Source organism: Coffea arabica, chromosome 11c, assembly GCF_036785885.1.
Source record: "Coffea arabica cultivar ET-39 chromosome 11c, Coffea Arabica ET-39 HiFi, whole genome shotgun sequence".
Classification (NCBI taxonomy): Eukaryota; Viridiplantae; Streptophyta; class Magnoliopsida; order Gentianales; family Rubiaceae; genus Coffea; species Coffea arabica.
The window spans coordinates 38,479,397-38,502,505 of record NC_092330.1 but is presented as its reverse complement, the minus strand read 5'-3'; the positions used below and the strand labels follow the sequence as shown (position 1 = coordinate 38,502,505).

General features: G+C 35.7%; 3 protein-coding genes across 4 annotated transcripts; all 3 read left to right on the top strand.

Annotated features, from left to right (window-relative positions):
- Positions 1-553: 553 nt before the first annotated feature.
- LOC113715395 (heavy metal-associated isoprenylated plant protein 37) lies at positions 554-3,070 on the top strand. The gene is made up of 4 exons (XM_027239576.2): positions 554-824; positions 923-996; positions 1,143-1,218; positions 1,635-3,070. The coding sequence occupies exons 2-4, from the start codon at positions 958-960 to the stop codon at positions 2,768-2,770; spliced, it is 1,251 nt and encodes a 416-aa protein (XP_027095377.1). The 5' UTR covers positions 554-824; positions 923-957; the 3' UTR covers positions 2,771-3,070.
- A 6,326-nt stretch (positions 3,071-9,396) lies between these two features.
- Positions 9,397-15,036, top strand: LOC113717117 (multicopper oxidase LPR2). Its single transcript, XM_027241776.2, has 4 exons — positions 9,397-9,815; positions 11,913-13,379; positions 14,374-14,440; positions 14,652-15,036. Exons 1-3 carry the CDS (start codon positions 9,606-9,608, stop codon positions 14,425-14,427), a joined length of 1,731 nt encoding a protein of 576 aa, XP_027097577.1. The 5' UTR covers positions 9,397-9,605; the 3' UTR covers positions 14,428-14,440; positions 14,652-15,036.
- Positions 15,037-16,280: 1,244 nt separating this feature from the next.
- On the top strand, positions 16,281-22,797 carry LOC113716445 (uncharacterized). 2 transcript variants are annotated; one of them, XM_027240774.2, is made up of 9 exons: positions 16,281-16,582; positions 16,766-16,900; positions 17,639-17,755; positions 17,922-18,050; positions 18,550-18,726; positions 19,332-19,472; positions 20,765-20,950; positions 21,813-21,884; positions 22,399-22,797. In XM_027240774.2, the coding sequence occupies exons 1-9, from the start codon at positions 16,424-16,426 to the stop codon at positions 22,549-22,551; spliced, it is 1,269 nt and encodes a 422-aa protein (XP_027096575.1). In that variant the 5' UTR covers positions 16,281-16,423; the 3' UTR covers positions 22,552-22,797. The 2 variants fall into 2 exon arrangements, with proteins under 2 accessions (XP_027096575.1, XP_027096576.1); XM_027240775.2 differs by having other exon boundaries at positions 16,761-16,900.
- The last annotated feature ends 312 nt before the right edge of the window (positions 22,798-23,109 follow it).

Below are 23,109 nucleotides of genomic sequence, written 5' to 3'. Positions count from 1 at the left end.
AAATTATAAAACTATACATTTTTTTTATATCATCAGAAGTATGTTTCAATTAATTGAATGATCATATTAGTTAAATAAATGTCTAATAGCTAAAACAAAAAAAATATAAATAGCATTGTAACATTGTTTGGAGAAGCCATCTACATTTGTTTCTATCTGGTTCAACTTATCACTTCTTTTTTTTTGCTTTTGCTTTAGCTCAAGTTATGGATAAGCCAAAAGGGCATATGTGGAACACAAATATCATCTCACTCCTCAAAATATTTTTTTAATGTTCATTTTTCTGACATGGGCTGATCTTGTTACTCCAACTATAAGTTCAGGGGAGGTATATGATATTTTGCAAAGTTTAGAGGAGGTGAATGAGACTGTCAGAAACCTCAGGGGAGGTTTCTGAAATTATCCCTTTTTTTGGAGGGAGGGAAACGAGAGAAGTACAAAGAGGCATGTGACAACAAAGACAGAGACAGAGGCATAGAAGAAGTCGGCTTGTCAAGTCGCTGTTCTTCTTTTATTGTTTTTCTCAGTATTTAACGTTAAATCACATCACTTCAGAACTCAGACTCCCAACACAAATACAAACACTTCACTCCTCCACCTCCAACTTCACTTCCCCCAACTCTACTCTCCCTCTCCCTCCCCCTACTGCTTCTCTGTTCCTCCTTCTGACTTTCTTGATCACCTCTTTTTATTTGCATTGTACCCTTTAGTCCTTTCTTTTTTGTGTAAGGCTTTTCTAAGGCACCAATCCCCCCATGTGCTCTTTATTTGTTTGTTCTTGACACAACCTCAACAACAACAATAAGAAGGAAGGGAGAAGACGGGTCAAGAATCTCTGCTCTTTTCCTCTGTTTCTTCACAAAAAAAGGAGCATTTAAGGTCCTTTTCTTTTTAAAAAAAATTTCCTTTCCTTTTCTAGCAGGAAGATCTTTCATTCCAAAAACCAGGGAAGAAGATATGAGTAAAGATGAGGACTTTAAGCTCCTGAAGATCCAGGTAATTCTTTTTTCCATTTTTTGGGTCTTAAGATGCCACTACATTTTTTATTGTTTACAAATGTAGTAAAAGTTGTATTGTGCCATTTCCTAAAATTATCTTGTGACCCTTTTCATTTTTTCATGTTCTTTCATCTCTTTCTATAGACTTGTGCCCTCAGAGTGAACATACATTGTGATGGGTGCAAGCAGAAAGTTAAAAAACTTCTCCAAAGAATTGAAGGTACGCCAATGTATATTTTTTGCCTTTTACATATTTCAATACTGTTGTCCCATTATTCGGGTTAGCGTGACAAATTTTTACTTCCTGGACTTAGCTTTGGTCTGGACTTATTGTGTACCTTGGGTCGTTTGAAAAGGTTAAGGTAATTTTAGTGGTTATTCTATGATTATGGGATGGAAAGTTTGGGACTTTATGCCTATACTGACACTATCTGAGGTTAATATGATGAAGTTCACTATGAAGTATAGTTCTTTTAAGGTCCATGGATATTTGGGATTACTTTTACCTGTTGAACTAGAGAAGTGGAGGCATTCTCTTTATTGCTATGCTTCTTAGTCCAAAAATGGATCTTTTTGCAGCCTTGGGCTTGTCCATTTATTTCTTCTTTCTTTCTGAGCCTTTTTAATTTTCTACAGGAGTCTACCAAGTGAGCATAGATGCAGAACAACAGAAAGTTACTGTTTCAGGAGGTCTAGATTCTGCAACGCTGATAAAAAAATTGGTTAGAGCTGGGAAACATGCTGAGCTTTGGTCACAGACAACTAACCAAAACCAGAAACAACAAAAGGCTAATTGTAATAAAGATGACAAGAACAACAACAAAGGTCAGAAGCAGCAACAAGGCCTAATAAAAGGTCTCGAAGCTCTAAAAAACCAGCAGAAGTTTGCTTTTAACCTAGAAGAGGACGAGGATTTTCTTGATGAGGAGGAGGATGAAGATGAGGAAGAAGAGGAGCTGAGGTTTCTGAGGGAGAAAGCTAACCAGATAAATCTGCTGCGGCAACAAACAGCTGCGATGCAAGGGAAGAATGCAAAGAATGGTTTTGGACAAGCCATGGCTGCTGCAGCAGCAGCTTCTAATAATGGTAAAATGCCGAACAATTCTGGAAATGTGAATGCTGGAAAGAAAGCGAATCATCAGCCTAATCAGAATATGGGAATGAAGGGAAATCCTGGTGGGATTGATCAGAAAACAATGCAAGCTCTGAAGATGAATAATGCGCAGTTTGCAGGTGGTGGAAATATCATCAATCCTGGGGAGGCGAAGATAGGGAATGACATTAGTTCCATGATGAATCTTGCTGGTTTTCATGGTGATGGTGGGGCTAATAATTTTGCTTCTGTTTTGGGAGGCAATGCTGCTAGTACTGGCTCCGGAGCAGTTTATCACCATCAACTTCAGCCAAACAACCAAGCATTTGTGAATTCTTCTCCTGCTGGATTCCCTACTGCTGGGATGGCTGCAGGCCATCATCCTTCAGCCATGATGGTGAATATGAATGGTAATGGTGTGTACAACCAGCCCTCCTCACAATCAATGCTGATGAACTTGCAAAACAGGCATGCTATGCAACAGCCTCAGATGATGTACAACAGATCTCCCTACATTCCCACCAGCACTGGCTACTACTACGGTTATGGTCCTGCAGCAGTTCTTCCTCCATATCATTCCTACATGGGTAGTGACCCTAGTTACTACAACACTGCTGATCAATCTGCATCAGCTCATATGTTCAGTGATGAGAACACCAGTAGCTGTTCAATTATGTAATATGATGGAGAAACAATCCAGTGGCCTCTTTTTGTTTTTTATGACTAAATATTCTGTAATTGGCGGGAGCCATGGCTGGCCGATGGACCTGTATGAAATCTCCCATCTTTCAGACTTCTACTTTCCCTTTTACTACTACTAGTTGTTGTGTAGTATTTGTTAAGGTATAATTTACTTGTGTTTCTTGATTATCACTCATCAGTTGTCTTTGGCTCCTCAGGACTGACTGACGACTTGATCATTTCAGCTTGTGAACTCTCAGTTCTTGTAATGTAATCAATTGAAGAGTGATTAGTACTAGTTTGTGTGCTTAATTTGTAAATGTGGGGTTCATGGATTTGAGAGGAGCAATTTGCATAGTCAACTTTGGATTTTCAATATCTTTCGTTGCAGACAAGGTGTGAGTGAGTGACATTGGTTACTGTAATGATACAGAAACATGAAAGCATGGATGGATGCAGAGATTGGGGTAGGAGGAAGGAACAGTTTGTGTTGAAACTTGTCACATTTATGCGGTAAAAAAAATAGTAAATTAATAGTAGTAGTAAAAGGTTGTAGTACATGTTAGGTAGATTATCACGCGTGCATCACGTGCTCTCTGTCAACTATTGTCACCCCTTAGGAGTTAGGACCACGGTAGGTACAAAAAGTAAGTAGAGTAGACACAAGGGAATGGCCTTAGAATTGGAAAAATATATATTTTATTAGGTTAGGTCCTGAAGGATAAGGACCAAAATAACATAACACGCTACTGGTTGGTTTTTTTCAAGGGCATTTGCTTGAATTGGAGTCGGATTGCCAAATTGACTTCTTAATTTTAGGCACATTCTTCGAGATGTCAACTCTTTAAAGGATATGCATTACTCAATGAAAATGTTTAATCCACACATAGAAGAAGAATGGTTTCACAGATAAGGGCATAAATGTTTAATCCACACATAGAAGAAGAATGGTTTCACAGATAAGGGCATGGCTTAATATTATCTTAATGACAAAAAGTTCAACAACAAAAGTTGGATGGTTGATTCTATAGCAAAATAAAGTTATTATTTTTCAACTCTCTTTTTTAACCTAAAGTTGGAGTGTTTTTTAACCTAAAGTTATTATTTTAAAGTTGGAGTGTTTTTAATCTAATTGTGTGTGTGTTTCTTCTGTCTATGGAAAAAACAGACCATGTTCTTGGTGAGGGTGGGCTCGGGGGGGGAGGGGGGGGATGGGACACTCCATCCCACATAGAAAGATCGTGGGATAGTTACTCTGAATTTAAAGTTCTCAGCCGCACCTCCTGTCACCAATTGGCTGGATAGTGTTGGTTTGTGGGTCCCCCATAGACTGACCTTGGGTTCGGTTTGGCGATGACTTCTGAGTGTTTCTAATCTAATTGTGTGTGTGTGTTTCTTCTATCTATGGGAAAAAACTCTCTTTTTTAACTGTATTTGTGTTTTTACGTACATCACATTATGGAGAGTTAAAAGGAAATGACAACCACAAAAATTCAAATAATCTTCACTCCAAATTCACATATTTTTATGTCAAAATCATGAAGAAAAAAAGTGAACTAATTTAATGCTGTGGATTGCAATTTTTTTTTATCTAATAAGAAATTGAGATAAATACAAGCATGAATCTAGCAGTCTAATCAAAGCGAACATCCTAGTGCTCAAATTTATTTTATTATTTTATCGAATTTGAAATTTTGTTCACTTTTGCCTTGTTTATTTGTCAAATCGAACTTGAATGAAATTTTTTTTCCATTGAGTTTGAAGATTATCAAATATTAAATATAGGTCAAATTTAACTTAACTAATCAGCGAACCAATCTAGATTCGAGTACTGATTACATTGATTCATCTTTCAATGCCATATGAACCGCCAAATTTATTAGATTATAGCAGGTTAGAAGCATTTCAGTTCCAACATTTGGTTGAATCCATTCAGGCCAGTCGTTTGGATTTTGTACAGACCCGAGACAGAAAGGTGGAGAAAGAAGTGCAGACCTATCTTGCTGAGACAAATCTTGAACTTGATCCAAAAACTCCATTAATGGGCCCATTTTCGATTGATCATTAGAAAAATGTTGACTAGTCCATTTGAAGTAGTATCGGAATTTAATGATGGGCGGGATGGACTTGTACTGGTTGTGGAATTCCAAAGGTGCCTCATCCGGGGCAAGCTTCTTTAAGAATCAGAGAACTTTGCAGAAAAATTATCCGTTATTTTTGTCTTCTAATATAAAATTTAGATTGTTTGGATTGCAGTTTCCCATCGGAAAATTACGTTATTTTCCATGATCATATTTTTCTATTACATTTTTCCCTCATATACATCAAATCGCTACGGTAATTTTTTCATGAAAAATCATGAAAAATGCAATCCAAACACTAGAAGGGAAAATGACCTGTTTCATCCCTCACATTTCGTAAAAATATTCTTTACGACCCTTACTTTTAAAATGAAGCAAATTCATCTCTGACATTTAAAAATTAAAGCTATTACATTCTTGAACCTAATTTTCAATCTGAATCAAACCATCCAATAACCCAGTAATGAATTTCGAAAATAGAATTGATAGATCATTCGGTCAACTTCATCATATTCACATGACATTTATTAAACCAAAAAAATAAAAATTATAACATAAAAGACCATTCTTTGTCATGGAATAGTAGAGTTTTTTTTTTTGATAAATCTTTTCATGCATTGTTAGTATATCCGCTTGCTAATCTAGATGTGTATCATAAATATAAAATTTGGTGTTTAAATTTAAATTAAAATGATATGGCGGTACATAAAACCGTCAGTGTATACAATGATAATGTAGAAAAGATTAATCTTTCTTTTTAATGTTATAATTTTTTATTTTTTCTTTTAGGTTCATTAAATTTCACATGAATACCAAGTTGAGTTAACCAAGTGATCTACCAATTACACCCCCAAAATTTATAATTAGGTTGATTGGTGGTTTTATTCAGATTGAAATTTGGGTTCAGGGATGTAATAATTTCAATTTTTAAATGTAAAGGACGAAATTGCTTTATTTTAAAAGTGAGGGACGAAAAGAATATTTTTGTGAAATGTGAAAGATGAAACACATTATTTTCCCTATTTAGAATAATAGTATAGAGGAAATTTGCCAATTTGGTGCCTCACATTTCCAAAAAAAATTTTATAGTCTCTAACACTCAAAATCAGCCAAAATAGTCCATCAAATATGAAAAAGTCTACCCGTTTGATCCCAAAACTCTTTTTTGCTTACTTCTTAGACCAAAATACGCACGCCTCCCTTACTTGTTCATAATTTCAAACATAGGCCATGCTCACAAAGATGAGCACATGAGGCACACCTGCGGTTTCTGTTCGCAGAAGTGAACAAAAATAAGCTTTAGGACCAAAAAGGCAGACTTTTTTTTTAATATTTGAGAGATTATTTTGGCCGATTTTGGATGCAAAGAATTAAAAAAAGTTTTTTTTTGAATTTGAGGGACCAAATGAGCAAAATTTTCAATATTATAGTATTTTTTATGATGTGATATGTATAAGATAAAAAAATCAATAAAAATTGTGTTTATGATGCAAGTTGAATAATATTTTAAATATTTTTTTTTTGTAAATTATGCTAACCAAACTGGTCTACTTATTCCTTGGCTCGTGGATCAACTGGTCTCCATTTATAATTTGGTGCATGCATGGCCGGCTCAGATCATGGTATATTTCTCCAAAAGGACACATGAATGACGGGCCTTCTGGCCATCATCCAGATAAACTCCAGATAAACTCTCAAAAACAGAAAAAGGAAAAAAAAAAAAAAGTGTAGCAAAGACTCGCAGAAAACTGCAATTATGATTCCCAATTGATTGGTTTAGTGCATGAGAAAGTAGATGTATATATGACGGTGGATTGTTCTTTTTTTTTTTTTTTTTGGGAAAAGAAAATGGTATAGACAGAAACAGGAGTTCCTACTTCATTTCTTTGTCAAATGTAAGTATTGGAAATATGCAGAACATCTAGAGCTATGTTTTTTTTTTTTTTGCTTTGGTAGTGTTCAATGACGATAAGCATTGGTCTGGAATGTCTTACCTCTCCAATTAGCTTCACTTTTTTCTTGAAGACCATAGAAATTTGCCTTTCTTTTCCCTCCCTGTTTCCTGATCATCTCATTGTTACATTATCCTGCAAAAGCTTTTTATTGCTTCCAATATCCCGTAATTCATATGTCGACAATTAGTCAAATGAATTTCAAACATTGTGAGACGAACCTGAACTCATTTAATCCTTAGCTTTTCCTATGAAACAAAACATTTATTTTTTTGATGTAATATATATTAGATAAAAAGATAGTTAAAAAATGTATTTATGATGCAAGCAGATAAGATAAATTTGTGTAATTAATTTTTCATCTGCATAGAATTCAAAAGAAAGAAAGAGCAGATTATCCAAATAATCACTAAACTTCTCGAATAGTCAAGTTTTGGCCACTCAGCTATTACTAGTATATTTTCACTCACTGAATTATCAAAAGTGTAAATATTGATCCAGTCCATCTAATCTCATCGTTAACTTTGCCAAATTTAACTATTAATAATATGTCTCATGAATTATGTGAATACCTAAATCTGATAGAGTTAACGGTGAAATTAGACGGGATGACTCAAAATTTACACGTTTAATAATTTAATAAATAAAAATATACTATTAATAATCAAGTAGCCAAATTTTAACTATTTAAAAAGGTTCAATCGCTCTCGAGGTAATTTGCTTCGAAAGAAATGGAGCCTAAGTTGACTGACCATTGGCCCAAGATTTGGCCGCCTATGGCTGTTATGTGGATGAGAATCGCCAACGTCTGTCGTTGGAAAAAGTTACGAACCATTGCTATCAGTAGTTCGTCATGCCTTCGATGTTTTCTTCTCCTAGGAAAGCCCAATTCGTTTTCTTTCGTTCCTGCGCCCGTTTAACTAAGAACAGCCGTTTCCAATTGCTAAGAAGATTTTGCTGATCATCTTTGAAACATGTCTAGTGAAACAGATCCCTTGATTTGAGTCCCTAAATTTCACAAACTTCGATCATTTAATCCTAGGACTTTTATGTTTAGTGACTATATTCATGTTTTCTTTGATGAAATGTACCACGAAAGAAGATTTTACTATTGACCAAGAAACCATAACCTTTGGGCATCCAAACTCTAATAAGTATAATGGACCACACGAAAGAGAGGAAAGGAGAGCTGTCTAAGCTACTTGATTTCCAAGTAGAAATAGGTTAGATGATAGATAAGTCTTTTTGGGTGCTGCTGCTGCTTCCCAAATGCGCATCACTTTCAACAACTTCTTGACCAGCTCTTCAGTCTTCCCTTTGGATTGGAATCTTAATTGCAAGTTTGAAAGTTTATAACTTTGATCAGCAGTGGATTAGCATTAGAGAATGCACTGCGGTACACTAATACAAGAAAAGACTTAAGGACTATGAAGTAATTCCAAAATTGATTTAAAAAAAAAAAGACTAACACAATGATTAAAGTTTCAGTACACTTGGATCCTGTGCAGTTAATATTTCGCAATTGACAGTGATAGCAGATTTAAACATATATATACTGCACCTGCGGAAAAAAAAAAAAAGAATTCAATATTTGAATAAAATTTTTGTCATAAAAATATTTAAAAATTATGTCTAGCATCCAAAATTGGTATAGTTAAAAAAAATTTTATGCTATCGATTAGCGAAATATTAACCCATTTTATAATATGCAAGTAAGAAAAAGTTTGAGTCATTTGACATCTGAGGTGTGTTCATGAATTTGACGCCATTCGTTCTCTATCATTCTATGTACCTAATACTGAGATTTTACCTGTTGGGACAAAATCTCCCACCTTTTCTATGTTAACTTGTTCAGGGGTAATGAACCCACAAAGCCATTTTTATTCACTTTCTCTTTGAAGAAAATTAGAAGTTGAGAACTTCCCTTTTTCTGGATGGGTGCTAAAAACTATACGTAATTACTTATGTTCTAGACCATAAATACAGTAATTAATTAATTATTCATAACGAGTGCTTAATGGGCACCAGTTAAACAGACCTTATAGAATTACTAAATTAAAATGCCATATAACAAATCTCTCTATTTGTTTCCTCGCTATGAGTCCATGCTGCAAATCATTATCAAAATGTACATCCATTTTCACTTCTCAAGAGTGAAATGTGTATACTATTTTGACAACCCAAACCCCAAACAGGAATGATGAGTATGTTGTCCTAGCTATACAATCAACAACTTTTTAAGCTACTTTACAACTCTACAAATTAATTTTCGTTAGCTTGCTGTGGGACAAAGGTAAAAAAATGCTTCTAACATTGATAATCTCTATAATGATTTCATTTTGCTGGACAAGTATAAAAAGATCTACTACTTAATTACTCACCTTTAATTCCATATATACCTTAGTATATTAGATTTTAACTACTTAAGGGATAATTTCATCTAGACAACCAATCAGAAAGATCAAAGGAAATGGACAAGCTTGTGCCATAAAAGTCACGGAAGGACCATGCATGGCCTAGATCCGCCAACGCTAGTTTTCTTTTCATTTCATCTATAAATATTCCTTTGCTTTTGTTTTATGCCTTTCTGGAACCATCACAGCCAGTCAGGCTTTCATTCTCACACCCCCATGTATTCTCTTTGGTTGTGTCAATCTTAAAGAGTAAATGACTCTCTCATTATCATCACCAACAAAATACACGCACAACACACACTAAAACATAATATACATGTTCCCCAGTCCAACCTTCTTTTTTTGTTTTTGTCTTTGTTGAGTTTGTGAACTCAAGAAAACTGAAGATGGTGGGACTGGAGAGGTTCTTGATAGCTTTTCTTGCTTTGTTGGCAATCTGCAAAACTCCATGGGCAGATGAGAAGCTATTAGATGCATCCCAGTTGAAAATGTTCGTTGATGAGCTTCCTGATATGCCCAAGATCAAAGGATATGATGTTGTCAATGGCGATCATGTTCCTAAATCACTGATTATTGGCATGTTTCACAAGAAATGGGTAAGCAAACACTTCCCTTCTTTTCGTTTGTCCCTTTTTTGAGTGATTAATCGTCCTAGACAGATTTTAGTTTCACATATCTGTCAATTGTCGGTTACGTTTTCTCCTGCTTTTTGGACTTTTGAGGGCATCATTGCTAGCAATTTTGCAGTTACTTCTACAAAAACTGCTTCTCTTCCGGCTTCTTTTTGTAGGTAGCATCAGAGTATGTGACTGTTTGTCAAATTAGTGATTTATTTATTTATTTATTTATTTTTTTGGTAATAATGAAAAATTGGTCCGCCCTATGATTTCCTTATGAATATTGTTACGTAATTTGATATGCTGATTAAGATATTGTCTAAGCGTGCATTAAAGGAAAATAGATATGCTTTACGGCTTTGAAGACCTGGACAGCTTCTTGTCTGCCGCAAACATATACAGATTGAATTGCTTTTGCATTATTTCCCCCTACAATTTCTCTTATGCAATGCAATATTTGCCTGTTTGAGTTGTTTTATCTCCTCCCTTTCCTTTGCTTATATATGGCTTTTTGCAAATCTGTTTTGTAACTTTACTTTTCAGAAGACCTGTTAAAAATTTCAATCTTATACTTACAGGCATCCTCATCCTAATTACTAGGTTAATCACTGATTATTGTGCAGTGTGAATGTGTTGATACAAAAATTAGGATGAAAGGTAACTAATTTGGCCATTCTTGAACAGTCAAAACAGGCCTAATTGTACCTAGTTGGGATACTTGAGAAGAGCATTGCTTAACTGGTTGAGTATTTTTTGCAGCCTTTTCTTCTTCTTCTTGTTTTGGGAGTTTGAACTTTCATACATTACGGTAACGGTCCCCTTCATGTCCAATAATTCTCTCTTGTCCTTTTGTTTTTGTTTGTGTTTGATATCAAAGTCAGGAATAGGCCCCAGTTAATTAATTGCCTCCTAAGACCAAAATGTTCCATATTTCTGATCAACGAATTGGTCATTTTACCAACCACTAACATTTCTATTATACTTTTCTTGACTAACCTTTCATTACTTTTCATTTGAAGAATGGATTGTCTACTCATCTTCACATTTTTGTCTTTGACGGAAACCTGAATCAATATCTTATTCCAGACAAAGCCACTTTAGTTTTCTTTTGAAACTATTGTGAACCTGTGAATTTTCCCATAAGACCAACAAAAGATTGTGCTTGTATATAGATTTCTCCAAACTCAGGATCATGTTACCAACCACCAACAACATATGTGATTGCTTTGGGATAAGCACTGCTTTTTTGTTTCTTTACCATCTTTATTGCTTTTGCAATAAAAGATTAGGGGTAAAAGTTGGCACCTCTAAGAGATGATGGACAAATGCCTTCCTTGCACTCACTATAAAACAATCATTTCTCTCAAAAGGTACAAAGCGAATTTCTTATACAAAAGATCATAGTTGTTCCTTTTTTTTTTTGGGGGGGGGGGGGGGGGGGGGATGGGGGTGTGACCCTTCTAATAATTTAATTTATCCCCTTTTGGTCATTTCTTTCAAAAATTAACCATATTTATTCAAAATTTTACATCACTAAACAGATGAGTAAATCAAGATTCACGAACTATGCTAGCTTTAAATCATGTATAATTAAGGTTCTTCCCCCCCCCCCCCCCCAAAAAAAACCACAAAAAACAAGGCCCAGGTCGATATGTTTTGATTTATTCCTGTTTGGATTGTCATTTTCTTAAGAAAAATAAATTTTTAATCACTTCAGAACATAATAATCCAATTTGGTTTAGCTTCTTTCTTTTACCTATACCTCATAAAAACAGATGGCACTAACTTATATAAGAATATGCTTGAAATCATGGACGATGGCAACGAACAATTACCTTCAACTCAGCAAAATGTCTTAAACATGTACACCTTGATTGTACAACATGTTTTATTAAACATGTGTACCCTTTGAATAAGATTTGGCTTTAAACTATTTGTGCAATATGAAACTTTCTTATTTATTAACAGAGTTTATTTCTGTATACTTTCTCTGGTATTAGCAATTAATTTCTGTATACTTTCTCTGGAAAACTTCTGGGGAAATAATTACCAACAATGCTCGTGAATTTGCTGCAGAAATTCCATAGGGATATCCCTGCAACACCAGTGTTTGCGTATGGTACATCGAGACATACAGCCACCGTCCCTGGACCAACAATCGAGGCCGTTCACGGGATCGGTACGCATGTGAGTTGGCGAAATCACCTCCCTTCAAAGCACATACTCCCATGGGATCCAACAATTCCAACGGCTATACCTTCTACGAAGGAGGGAGTTCCTACGGTGGTGCACCTTCATGGTGGCATTCATGAACCTGAGAGTGATGGGCATTCAGAATCATGGTTCACTAGGAATTTTAAACAGAGAGGACCCACTTGGACTAAGAAAAAATACCATTATCATAACATCCAACACCCTGGAACCCTATGGTACCATGATCATGCAATGGGGTTGACTAGAGTCAACCTCTTGGCTGGCTTGATTGGGGCCTACGTCATCCGCCAACCGGATTTAGAGGTCCCACTTGGGCTACCGTATGACGATGAATTTGATCGGCCGTTGGTCGTATTTGATCGTGGCTTCCGTGTAGACGGTTCGATTTTCATGAATTCCACCGGAAATAACCCTACCATACACCCTCAATGGCAGCCGGAGTACTTTGGCGACGCGATCATAGTCAACGGTAAAGCGTGGCCCTACATGATCGTACGGCGGAGAAAGTACCGATTCAGGATCATCAACGCGAGTAACGCTCGATTCTTTAAGTTCTATTTCACAGATAATTTGACGTTCATCCACGTGGCATCTGACTCAGCGTATCACGAGCGGCCGGTAACCCTTAAAGAAATGGTATTGGCCCCGTCCGAGATTGCTAACGTGGTGGTTGACTTTTCAAAGTCAAAATCCAATTCAGCTATCCTAGCCAATGATGCACCATATCCCTACCCATCAGGAGATCCTGTTAATGAAGCTAACAGTAAGGTGATGAAATTCATCATTAGCACACATCACGAAGTCGACGAGTCAAGAATCCCGGAAAAATTGATCAAGTATCCGTCGTCGTCGTCGTCCGATGCATCTCCGGTGGCCCACACAAGGTACATTGCCCTGTACGAGTACACTAGCAACGTTGATGAGCCCACACACTTGTACATCAATGGAAAACCATACGAGGCGCCCGCAACCGAGATGCCAAAAGTTGGGAGCAGTGAAATTTGGTATGTGATCAATCTGACGGAGGATAATCACCCATTGCACATCCATTTGGGGCTTTTTGTAGTGTTGGATCAGACAGAGTTGGCTAAGGAAGATGAATTTAAGGATTGCATGCTGAAGTACAATGACGCAATTAAGTGCCATGTCAGCAAATACGCACGTGGCAAAAAGGTGTTGGTGCCAGCTCATGAAAGAGGGTGGAAGAATGTGTACAAGATGATGCCTGGGTATGTTACAAAGATACTGGTGAGATTTTCTTTCATACACTCGAATGAATCCTACCCCTTTGATGCAACTTCAAAGCCTGGCTATGTCTACCACTGCCATGTGAGTATATATCATCCTTTTTCTCATTTATTGCAAACAAATCTTTGCTTATTAATTTGATAATGATTATAATAAGGTCTAATTTCTGGGATCAGCTGCGACATGATTTCTTTGTCTTTTAAACTTTTGGTAATGTATACTGGAAAATTTATGTTATGTTATGTGTGTAGAAAATTTACTCTCAAGTATACCTAACACAAAAAATTGAACCCAAAAAATTTACCATGTTATTGTATTACAGTAAAAAGTCCTGATGACTAGCATTCTACTGCATCAGCTTCGAAAGAAAAAGACAAAAGAATCCGATAGAGCGCAGATAAAATTGAGAATAGCAAGATCATTTTGGTTACGAGGACAATTTTTTATCCTTTCATGGATTCTCTTTAGTCTTCAATCTAGAGAGAGAGAGAGAGAGAGAGAGAGAGAGAGAGTTCCAAAATTTGCCTTTTTAGACACTTTAATTTGTTGATGAAAGTGCTTCCATTGGAGAAAAGCTTATAGCCATTTAAAGGTCACATTGTAAGAAAGTGTTGGCTTGTGTTTGTCATTTAATTAGTTATGCTTCCAGCTAATGAATGGAATTATGGAAGGAAGAAAAGGATGGATGTACCTTTTTTTTTTCTTTTAATTTCATCACTTCACCATCTTCCTCTGGGAATCACTTTACTTATGTTTGTCATTTAGGTGTGGTTGCAGCAAATGAATGGAAAGAAGAAAAAGTTGGATGTACTTTTTTTCTCTTAATTATTTCATCACTTCACCATCTTCTTTTAGTTATTCCCTTGACTGTTTTTTATGTTCCGCCAATTACTAGTTGATTAAAGAAGTTTAGGATGCATTAAATCTTATTTTCACAGAAAAGGTTAGTAGAATCTACATTCTTGTTTGTTCTTGTACAGTTAGGTTTTGGTCTTTCCACTGAAATCGGCAAACTTAACAGTTAGGTTTTGGTCTCTTGATTCATTTTCCTCTTGATTTGGGTTTAATTCTTCAGATCTTGGACCACGAAGATAATGTGATGATGAGGCCCTTGAAGCTTATTGCTTGACGAGTCAAAGCAGGTACAGAATAAATTGGAAGATCAAAATTTCCAAATGAGGAACCTTGGCTTCACCTCGAAATCTTTGCTCTTTCTTTAATTCTTTTTCATTAGAATATCACTGTAGAAGAAGTTGCTTGCTTCTATCAAGTTAGGATGTGATGATATGCTTAAGCATTTTATTCTTATTATTGATTCCTTGAATTTTTCTTGTTCATTTTCTTTTCATGCAGGATACGTGAATGATGTATGGTGCTGTATTGAGCGCTAAATGCATGCGTACGTAAATATTAGGATGGGAAAAAGAAGGAAAACAAGTTACAGAAAAGTTTTGTACTTCCATACTAAGTTGATTGGTAGTACGTAAATTTTCTGTAAATACTTCCATACTAAATACGTACGTAAATTTTCCCCCACCTCCTCCCCCCAAACACCAAACACACACAAAAAAAAAGGGGTTGATTGATTGGTAGCAGAGGAATCATTCTGCAGGAGGTATTTCATGTAACAAGCCAGTTTGGGTGGGAGATTATTTGAAAAAAAAAATCTGAATAATACTGTAACACTTTTTGTGATGTGATGCATATGAAATAAAAAGGTGGTTAAAATTAGTGTTTATGATATGAGTAAAGCAAAATTTGAAAATTTTTTTGGCAAATCTTGATTATTCTATATTATTAAAGATATATAAAATTGTTGATCCCCGATTAAAATATGCAAGTGACATTTAATTACCGTTAGAATGAGATGGCGCTACTACTCTAGTTAGGTTAGGTTAGTTTTAATCACACTTTAAGAATTAAACACAATATGACACATTTGATCTCCTGCAATTTAGAAAAAAAGGGTCTATTTGAAATAAATATAATTGAAGTACTTACATTTTGGAAAAAAAAAACTTTTTCATGTGTAAAATTCAATATGTTTCATGGTCCTGAATTTAATTACGATAATGATCTTTGAATATGAAAGATATCCTCAAATATTTATATGCATGTAGATATTCTTTGAAAGAGAAGATTCTAATACCAAGATCAATTTAATATCTGCTCATACGCCCTTAGGATAGAATCCCGAAAAATGTATGCGTTTATGTCTCATATTCCTTGTGAAGTTGGCAAAATCTTTGATTAGAAAAAATAAATCTACTGCTCATCAATGAAAATCTAATAGCAAATTTATCAGCACATAGATAGAGACGAAGAAAATTAAGGTCAATAATTGCTTTACACTAAAAGTTTGAATATAGTAAAATCAATTGTAGTAAAAGACCAAAATCTCATTTCAAAGAACAATTTTGTTGAAATTATATTTAAACTCGAGTTTGAAAATAACTAGTATAAAATAAAAAATGAACCAAGTTACTTAATATTTAAATCAAACTTGACTAAAGAAAAAAGAATTCATATTCATTTTTCACTTGATCAAACTAACTAAATCCCAAAAAGATTTTGTACATCATAAATTTAACTAAGACCTGACTTGTACTAAAGCATAACATAAGATATTTACATAACATATATATATATATATATATATATATATATATATATATATATATATGAGTTTGGTACGAGCTATGCCTACCAAACACTTATTTGAGCTTGTTTAGAACTTAGAATATTATCAAACAACACTCAAACGAGTTTAAACTCACTAAAACAAACAAGAAGATTGAGTTTCTCTAATGTTGAACCTAATATCAAAAAAATATTTACACCTCCATTGGGTTGAACATATGCAAACTCAATTGAATTGACTTTGAGTGGAGGAGCACTTTGGATCATCCCTAGCTACTAGTTATTTCTAGTGTGATGTCACATTCATAATTTCTAGTACCAATATGCAATCTACCCTTTCTTCTTTTTTTTTTTTGTATTTTTATTTTCCACAATTTGAACAAAATGTTAAGAGTTTCATTCATTATCTCTTTTTTCAAATAACTCCTCCATCCTCCTTCCCCTCCCCGGAGCGCGGGGACACAATCTTGAAGACCAAAGCAGCTATGACACTGCTATATCCCAGCCGTCCATTCTTCTCTTTTGGCACCTCCACCTCCACCGCCGGCCATACCCTTCCTCTCCTCCGCCAATCCCACCGCCCTTCCTTCCCAAAATGCAGCAAGTTCTCATGTTCCAACTCACTCCATCTTCCCAACAACAAGGTCAGTCCAATTCTTCTTCGTCTTCTCCTGTTTTCTTTTTCCGTTAAAGTTTGCATTTTTATGTTTAATTAGGCTGTTTTCAGTGGTCAGTTGATGTTAATTTTTCGTTTCCTTTGGCGGCCTGATGTTGAATTTTCCATTAATTTCAATTATTGTTCTTTGGGGTTGGTTTCTGTAGAACAGTTCAAGAGGGCATACACAAGTGTGATGATAGTGCCGACTGGAGTAGGTGCGGCCATTGGTGGCTATGCTGGCGATGCCTTGCCTGTGGCTCGAGCTCTTTCCACTGTTGTTGATTGCCTCATCACGCATCCTAATGTATCTTCTTCTTCTTGAACTTTATGTGCAATTTTTTTTCTTTCTTTTTTAAACACACATTCTTATATCTCAGCTCAATGGTTTAAAATTTTTATCCTTAGTGGTGCAATGTTTTGCAGAATATGTTAAAATATCCTTTTTGGTAATTGATTAAACAAGAGGCGCATTATTTTTTATGGAACCTTTTCGGTCTGTACCAATGAGCTTAATTCAAGAATTAAGCATGGTGCAAACTATCAAACCATGTCTGAAGGATAATCTTGGATTGGTTATCCCAAAGTCAGTTCCTTTACATCTGAATTCGGATAGCCTAGTTGATGGGCTATTTATAAGATAATGATCGTATCATTTATCTAAATTATAGAAATTTGATAGTTTTATTTGGTTGCCATAAATTTATGGAAGTCGATTTTAAGGAGGTGGACTTTAAAGTGGATTTTGGAAGATGACTTTAAAGTCCTTGGCCAGTCTACTTTTCTTGTTATTCCATTTTCTACTTACGTTTCTTCTTCTTCAACATACAGCTCGACTAATCTGATATTCAAATTGTTGCTAATAATGTCTTATTGTTTCACTTATGTCCTCAGCTGTGATCTTAGTATTAACTTACGTAAATATGCTATAGAAAACTTTGTGGTGGTGCAACTGAATGTTGATACAGGATTACGTTTGAACCAATGTGCAGACCTTTGGGTCTGCATCACCACTTTTCTGCTGGTAAATCTGTAATTCTTCCAGGTTCTTAATGCAGCAATGCTTTACTGGCCGATGCCAAATGTACTATATGTTGAGGGATACGCTCTTGATCGGTTTGCTGAGGGGCTCTGGGCTTTACAACCAGTTCACCAGAACAGGGTATGCTTGAAATTCCCTGTTAACATTTCATTGTTGAATGATTTGGTTAGATCATCTTGTCTGGTGATTCTGATGAGAGCTAATAAATGTATTATTCTCTGACACTTTGTACAGGATGCTTAGCATTTAAATTTAAACATATGATGCTATTTGTCATGTGAACAAGGTTGGATTGATACTTGATGCTGGGTTGGAGGAAGATCTCCGTCTTCGCCATCTGCAAGTAGCTGATGCAACAAGGGCTTCCCTGGGCTTGCCAATTGTGGAATGCATGGTAACTGACACTCCCTTAAAGGTAATATATGGTATCTGCTAACATAATAACCAGTAATGATCCATGAAATTGAATTAGTTCAAAGAGGCTCTAATTTTACCTTTGGAGATAATTTTCCAAGCTACTAGGTCATTGTTTCTATAATTTCAAATGCACTTCAAAGCATAATAAGAAACTTTAAAAAGTGGAGTTATTAATATGTTGTACTTACTTGGACCAACTAAACTTGATGAGCACGTATCACCACTACAGCAATCTAGCAGTCCCAAATTTTCACTTCCTTGCTCTTATATTTGGGTTTATCCTGTACAAAGCACTAGTGTGAGTTCATTTAATCGACTTTATTATTGGGCCATTGTCGAGCAATTGCCCATGCTCTCCCCGTTCTCCCACCACCCCCCTCCTGCACGGGTGGGCCTCTGGGAACCCCAACCAAAAAAGGGAAAAAGAATTCATTGGGTTTTGACCCATTACGTAAGATGCCAGGATTGCTTTGAGTAAGGCATGTGAAATCTTACAGGTGGAGATATGGATTGATCCAGAGAGTGGACAATCAACTGGAAGGATAAAACATCCTGAATCACTATTGAGAGCTGTAGAGACATTAATTACAAGGTCCAGAGTGACTGCAGTTGCAGTTGTGGCACGTTTCCCTGATGATGACATTGGAGATATTGATGCTTATCGACAAGGAAACGTATGCAATTTTCTGATTATCATGGTGCTCTTATTTAAGGAAAATCTTTTCAAACATCAGTTTCTACATACTTGAGGTTTTTCCAGTTATTTCTCAATTGTAGAAGTGTTTTATCTCTACTGAGTTCTTGTTATTATCATTTTATAGTTGGGAGGACATAAGTGGAATCTATAACTCCAAATAAACTATATTCTGTATGTTTGTAGCGTTCGAAAGAGGTTTTATTCCAGTGTGATCTTTCACACTTCATGATTTATAAGTATCAATGCAATTGGTGGTTAGACTTCCTGCAGTATTCTGTGTCTGTCACGGACAACACATTTTACAGAACCCCAGTAATTGCTGCATGTTATGAAAGAAAAGCAGATGAGATGCATCTAATGGATTGGGTGGATGCTGCTGTATTGTCAGCTATACATGTTTGCATGGAACTCCTATCAGATGAACTTCTAAGCATTTTTGTTTTTCTTCTATTTTATGAATTTAATATCTACTAAAAATTGTACTATGTCCACCAGAAGAAAAAGAAAAATGAAACAGTCTCATTTTTGAGAATTCTAAACATCATAACTCCTTCTCAGGCTTTCTTCTCATAATGTGTGTAGGGAATAGATATTTTGGCTGGAGTCGAGGCAATCATAAGCCACTTAGTCGTCAAGAATTTCAATATTCCTTGTGCCCATTCTCCTGCAGTATCACCTGCTCCAGTAAGCTATCCACTATGTCCAAAATCAGCTGCAGAAGAGGTTGGTAGAAAATCTGCTAAGTGGATGCCAAACATGATTACCTATTGTGTCTGATTGATAAACATTTTTGAGAACAAATTTGAGCCTACATGGTGCTTTACAGCTCAATCTTGTGGTAGTTTTCTTTTATAGTGCTCGTATAACAATTTGATCTTCTTGTTAATTCCATGAGGGAAAACTGAATGAAAAACGAATATAACTTTTAGAAATGCCTTTATGCAAATATATCTGAGTACATAATGTGGATGTGTTTCTAGACCTAAATGATAATTGTGTTTCAATTCAGCCAATAAGCTATTCAAGAATAAAATGAAATGTACAATGGGCTCAATGTGCTGATAATCTAGTAAAAACTGGGTCATAGAATTCAAATGGGGATTAGACTTTTTGGTTACATAGCTTTTGGATTGTGTTATGTAGTTTTTAATCTTGGCTGATCTGAAGGCCTTTGTGTACACTATGCTGATTTTAATAGCAATAAGGGATTAAGCAAAAGTTGGTTCCTATTACTTTGGGTGGAACACATAGCGCGATAGACGTAATAGCTTTGAAACTTTGCACTAATGTCGCATGTCAAGATCTAGTTTGAGAATAAGAAGAAGAATATCTTGTTATTCTACCTGGGGCCTTTGTGTGCACTATGCTGATTTTAATAGCAATAAGGGATTAAGCAAAAGTTGGTTCCTATTACTTTGGGTGGAACACATAGCGCGATAGACGTAATAGCTTTGAAACTTGGCACTAATGTTGCATGTTAAGATCTAGTTTGAGAACAAGAAGAAGAATATCTTGTTATTCTACCTGGATTTTCAAAGAAATGAACCTCCTAAAATAGGTTGCTTATAATACCCTAGTGATTTAAATAGTAATATCTAACAGTACAGATCATGATATTCTTCACTTATCCTAGAAAAGGAAAGATTGATATTCTTTGCTCTCTAGAATTGAAAGATCGATTACGCATTTTTATACTTGGTGATCATACTCCCACTCTCCCAGTTGGCAATACCACTGGAACTACGAGTTGTGTCAACTTATGGTTGTAAATTAATGTAACTTTATCTATAGGCAGCACATAAAAGGTTCAATCATTCAGATGCAGACTTGAGTAAGTTAAGAGAATTGTGGGCTCACAAACTATATAGGATAAAAAAGTGTGTAATGCGAGCTTTTTCTGTAAACGTCTGCTTTTCCCTTTTGTTGTATGTTTCTTCTTGATTTCCTTCTCCTTCCTCCCATGCCCCCGCCACCCCTTCTTTAATTGACTACTCCTTATTCTGAATGTCTAACAGATAGGATACACTTTCTTGCCATGTGTGCTTGCTGGGTTGAGTGGTGCCCCACAGTACCTAGTCAAGACCTCTGAGTTCCTTGAAAGAGGTTGCATAACATCAAGGGATGTTGATAGTGTGATTCTACCTATCAATGCATGTGGAGGGGATGGTGCACGTGCATTTGCAAGCAATCAGAAAATCAAGGTATCTCCTTTATTTCATCCAAATGATTTTAAATGTCTGAGCAAGGATCCTTTATTAAACAAAATACTGACTTGCTTCAAATGTTATCTTCTACGGAGCTGCAGTGCTCAAAGACCTAGGCTAGTATTTGTTCTACTTGTGGACTTCTGACTACAGCTAGCAAGTACCCCTGATACATTTGATTGGACAAAAAGCATTTTCTGTCGCACAAACCAACCTACGATGTTTTTGGGCTTAGATTGTTTCTTCATCTTCCCATTTTATTCTTTACTGAAAATTTTTGAAAGATTATTGAGTCCATAAGGTATTTTGGAGGATAACGCAAAAGTATCACTTATGTACATATACCAAGTTTTGCAGCTGCGTTTACCAAGTTTATTCCCTTTTGGTTCCTCCCTTCTTTGTTTAAAGCCCACATCTCAAAAAATGTGTAGATATTTTGGTATCATATCTTACTGCATAGTATAATTACATTTGATTTTTTCCTTCCATTATCACTTGTCAAATTCTTCAAATTCTTAGTTTCTTCTAGTCAATAATATCTTGTACCATAAATTTCAGAAAGGATTAGTAACAATTTTAGTAGTGGCTGGTGTAGCCAAACACCAGAAGTTGGTTAGAAAGCTGACTTATTCTGCCTTCGATGTTGTCCACAAAAACAATTTTCTTGTGTAAAGCATTTTACATCTGACAAAATGGGTGTGAAATGAAGTAGCAATAAAACAATAATGCGATTCACCAAGTTAAAAGACTAGAAATGAGGAAACCATACAAGGTTCTGAATGGAAACAGATTATTTTAAGAATAGCAATTTCTGTGAATACCATAGATGCTTTTGCTACTAACACTATGTTTATTGCAGCCACTTATTATAGCCGTGAAAGAGAATGAAACTGTTCTGAGTGATACACCCACTAAACTCGGAATTGAAGCGGTAAGCTCATCATCTCAAGAACTTGGCCTCATTTTATTTGTGTTTTTCATTGTTTTGTATTATTGTCGTGTACAAGGCTATGATATGATTAATGTCTCAAATTGAATATCCCTGTGAACTTTCCCATGTATGTGGTTATTTTTTCGTTACATTCCCCTGTATGTGGTTATCTTTTCGCCTGTAATGTTAAGTGGGGCCAAAAACCTTTTGCGGAACTAGAATTCTATGGATGGTACAGTCCAGGAGAGAGAGAGGGATGGATAAAAGTATAAGTTTTGAAGGATTCTTGGAATTCATTTACTTAAGGCGGTTGAATGCTGGAGCTCATTTTCCATTTCTTTATTTTCGTTCTAGGCTTTCTGATATCTGCGCTACTTGTTGACACACATGCTCGTGAAATTTTAAATGATCAAGGAAGTGGCAAAACAATCAAATATGGGCTATACCCATTGTAGTTCAATTTTGGATTTGTGCATCATATTGGAGCTCATCTCGTATCGATTTCGTCTTGCAGGTTACTGTCTCCAATTATTGGGAAGCCATAGGTGTTATTGCAGCTCATAAGGCGGGAGTGGAGCCAATTTCGCTTAGAAAAAACAGAGTTAAGAACATTCAGTGCACTTCTTTAGAATCTTCAAATCGCTATGCTGCTTTAGGAGTCAGATAATTATCTAAGCAAAGCATTCATTTTTTTAATTATTATTATTATTTTTTATAATTTTCCCCTCTTTGCTTGATTTGTTTTGAGAGAGGAGGAGGTGCTACTGTAAGGGAATATGTTTTGCCAAAGAAGGATCATGATTCCTTGTATTCCAGTGCTGCAAATTCTATGCCATAGTTTGAAATATAAAGTAAACAGCATACACTGATCTGCATTTTGGCTATGCTGCATTCCTGGCATGCTTTTATGGCATTTTCTTGCTATTTGACACACTAATGCTGGGAACTATATATATATAGTCTTCAATTATGGCACAGAGGGAACTCCCACTTGAAAATGCTCATCAGAGTATGGATAGTGTCCTTGAATTGCTCAAAACAGAAATTTGTTTTCAAATAGCCATTTCGAGCTTGTACAGAAAGCACTGGAGAGGTAAGACCAATTAATGTATGCTGCATTGCCGCTTTTCCTTTCACTAGACATCGTAGCTGTATAACAGTAGTATCCAATGTTGGGACAGGAAGTTGCTAGTCAAAATTCTGTACAATAATTCATGGAACAACT

Excerpts from the sequence above, each read along its gene's own strand:
- LOC113715395 (XM_027239576.2), top strand. The coding sequence starts at position 958 with ATGAGTAAAGATGAGGACTTTAAGCTCCTGAAGATCCAG. Across the intron at positions 997-1,142 it reads TTAAGCTCCTGAAGATCCAG|ACTTGTGCCCTCAGAGTGAA; the intron begins GTAATTCTTTTT and ends CTCTTTCTATAG. Across the intron at positions 1,219-1,634 it reads ACTTCTCCAAAGAATTGAAG|GAGTCTACCAAGTGAGCATA; the intron begins GTACGCCAATGT and ends AATTTTCTACAG.
- LOC113717117 (XM_027241776.2), top strand. The coding sequence starts at position 9,606 with ATGGTGGGACTGGAGAGGTTCTTGATAGCTTTTCTTGCTTTGTTGGCA. Across the intron at positions 9,816-11,912 it reads GCATGTTTCACAAGAAATGG|AAATTCCATAGGGATATCCC; the intron begins GTAAGCAAACAC and ends AATTTGCTGCAG. Across the intron at positions 13,380-14,373 it reads GCTATGTCTACCACTGCCAT|ATCTTGGACCACGAAGATAA; the intron begins GTGAGTATATAT and ends TTAATTCTTCAG.
- LOC113716445 (XM_027240774.2), top strand. The coding sequence starts at position 16,424 with ATGACACTGCTATATCCCAGCCGTCCATTCTTCTCTTTTGGCACCTCC. Across the intron at positions 18,051-18,549 it reads TAACTGACACTCCCTTAAAG|GTGGAGATATGGATTGATCC; the intron begins GTAATATATGGT and ends GAAATCTTACAG. Across the intron at positions 19,473-20,764 it reads CAAAATCAGCTGCAGAAGAG|ATAGGATACACTTTCTTGCC; the intron begins GTTGGTAGAAAA and ends AATGTCTAACAG.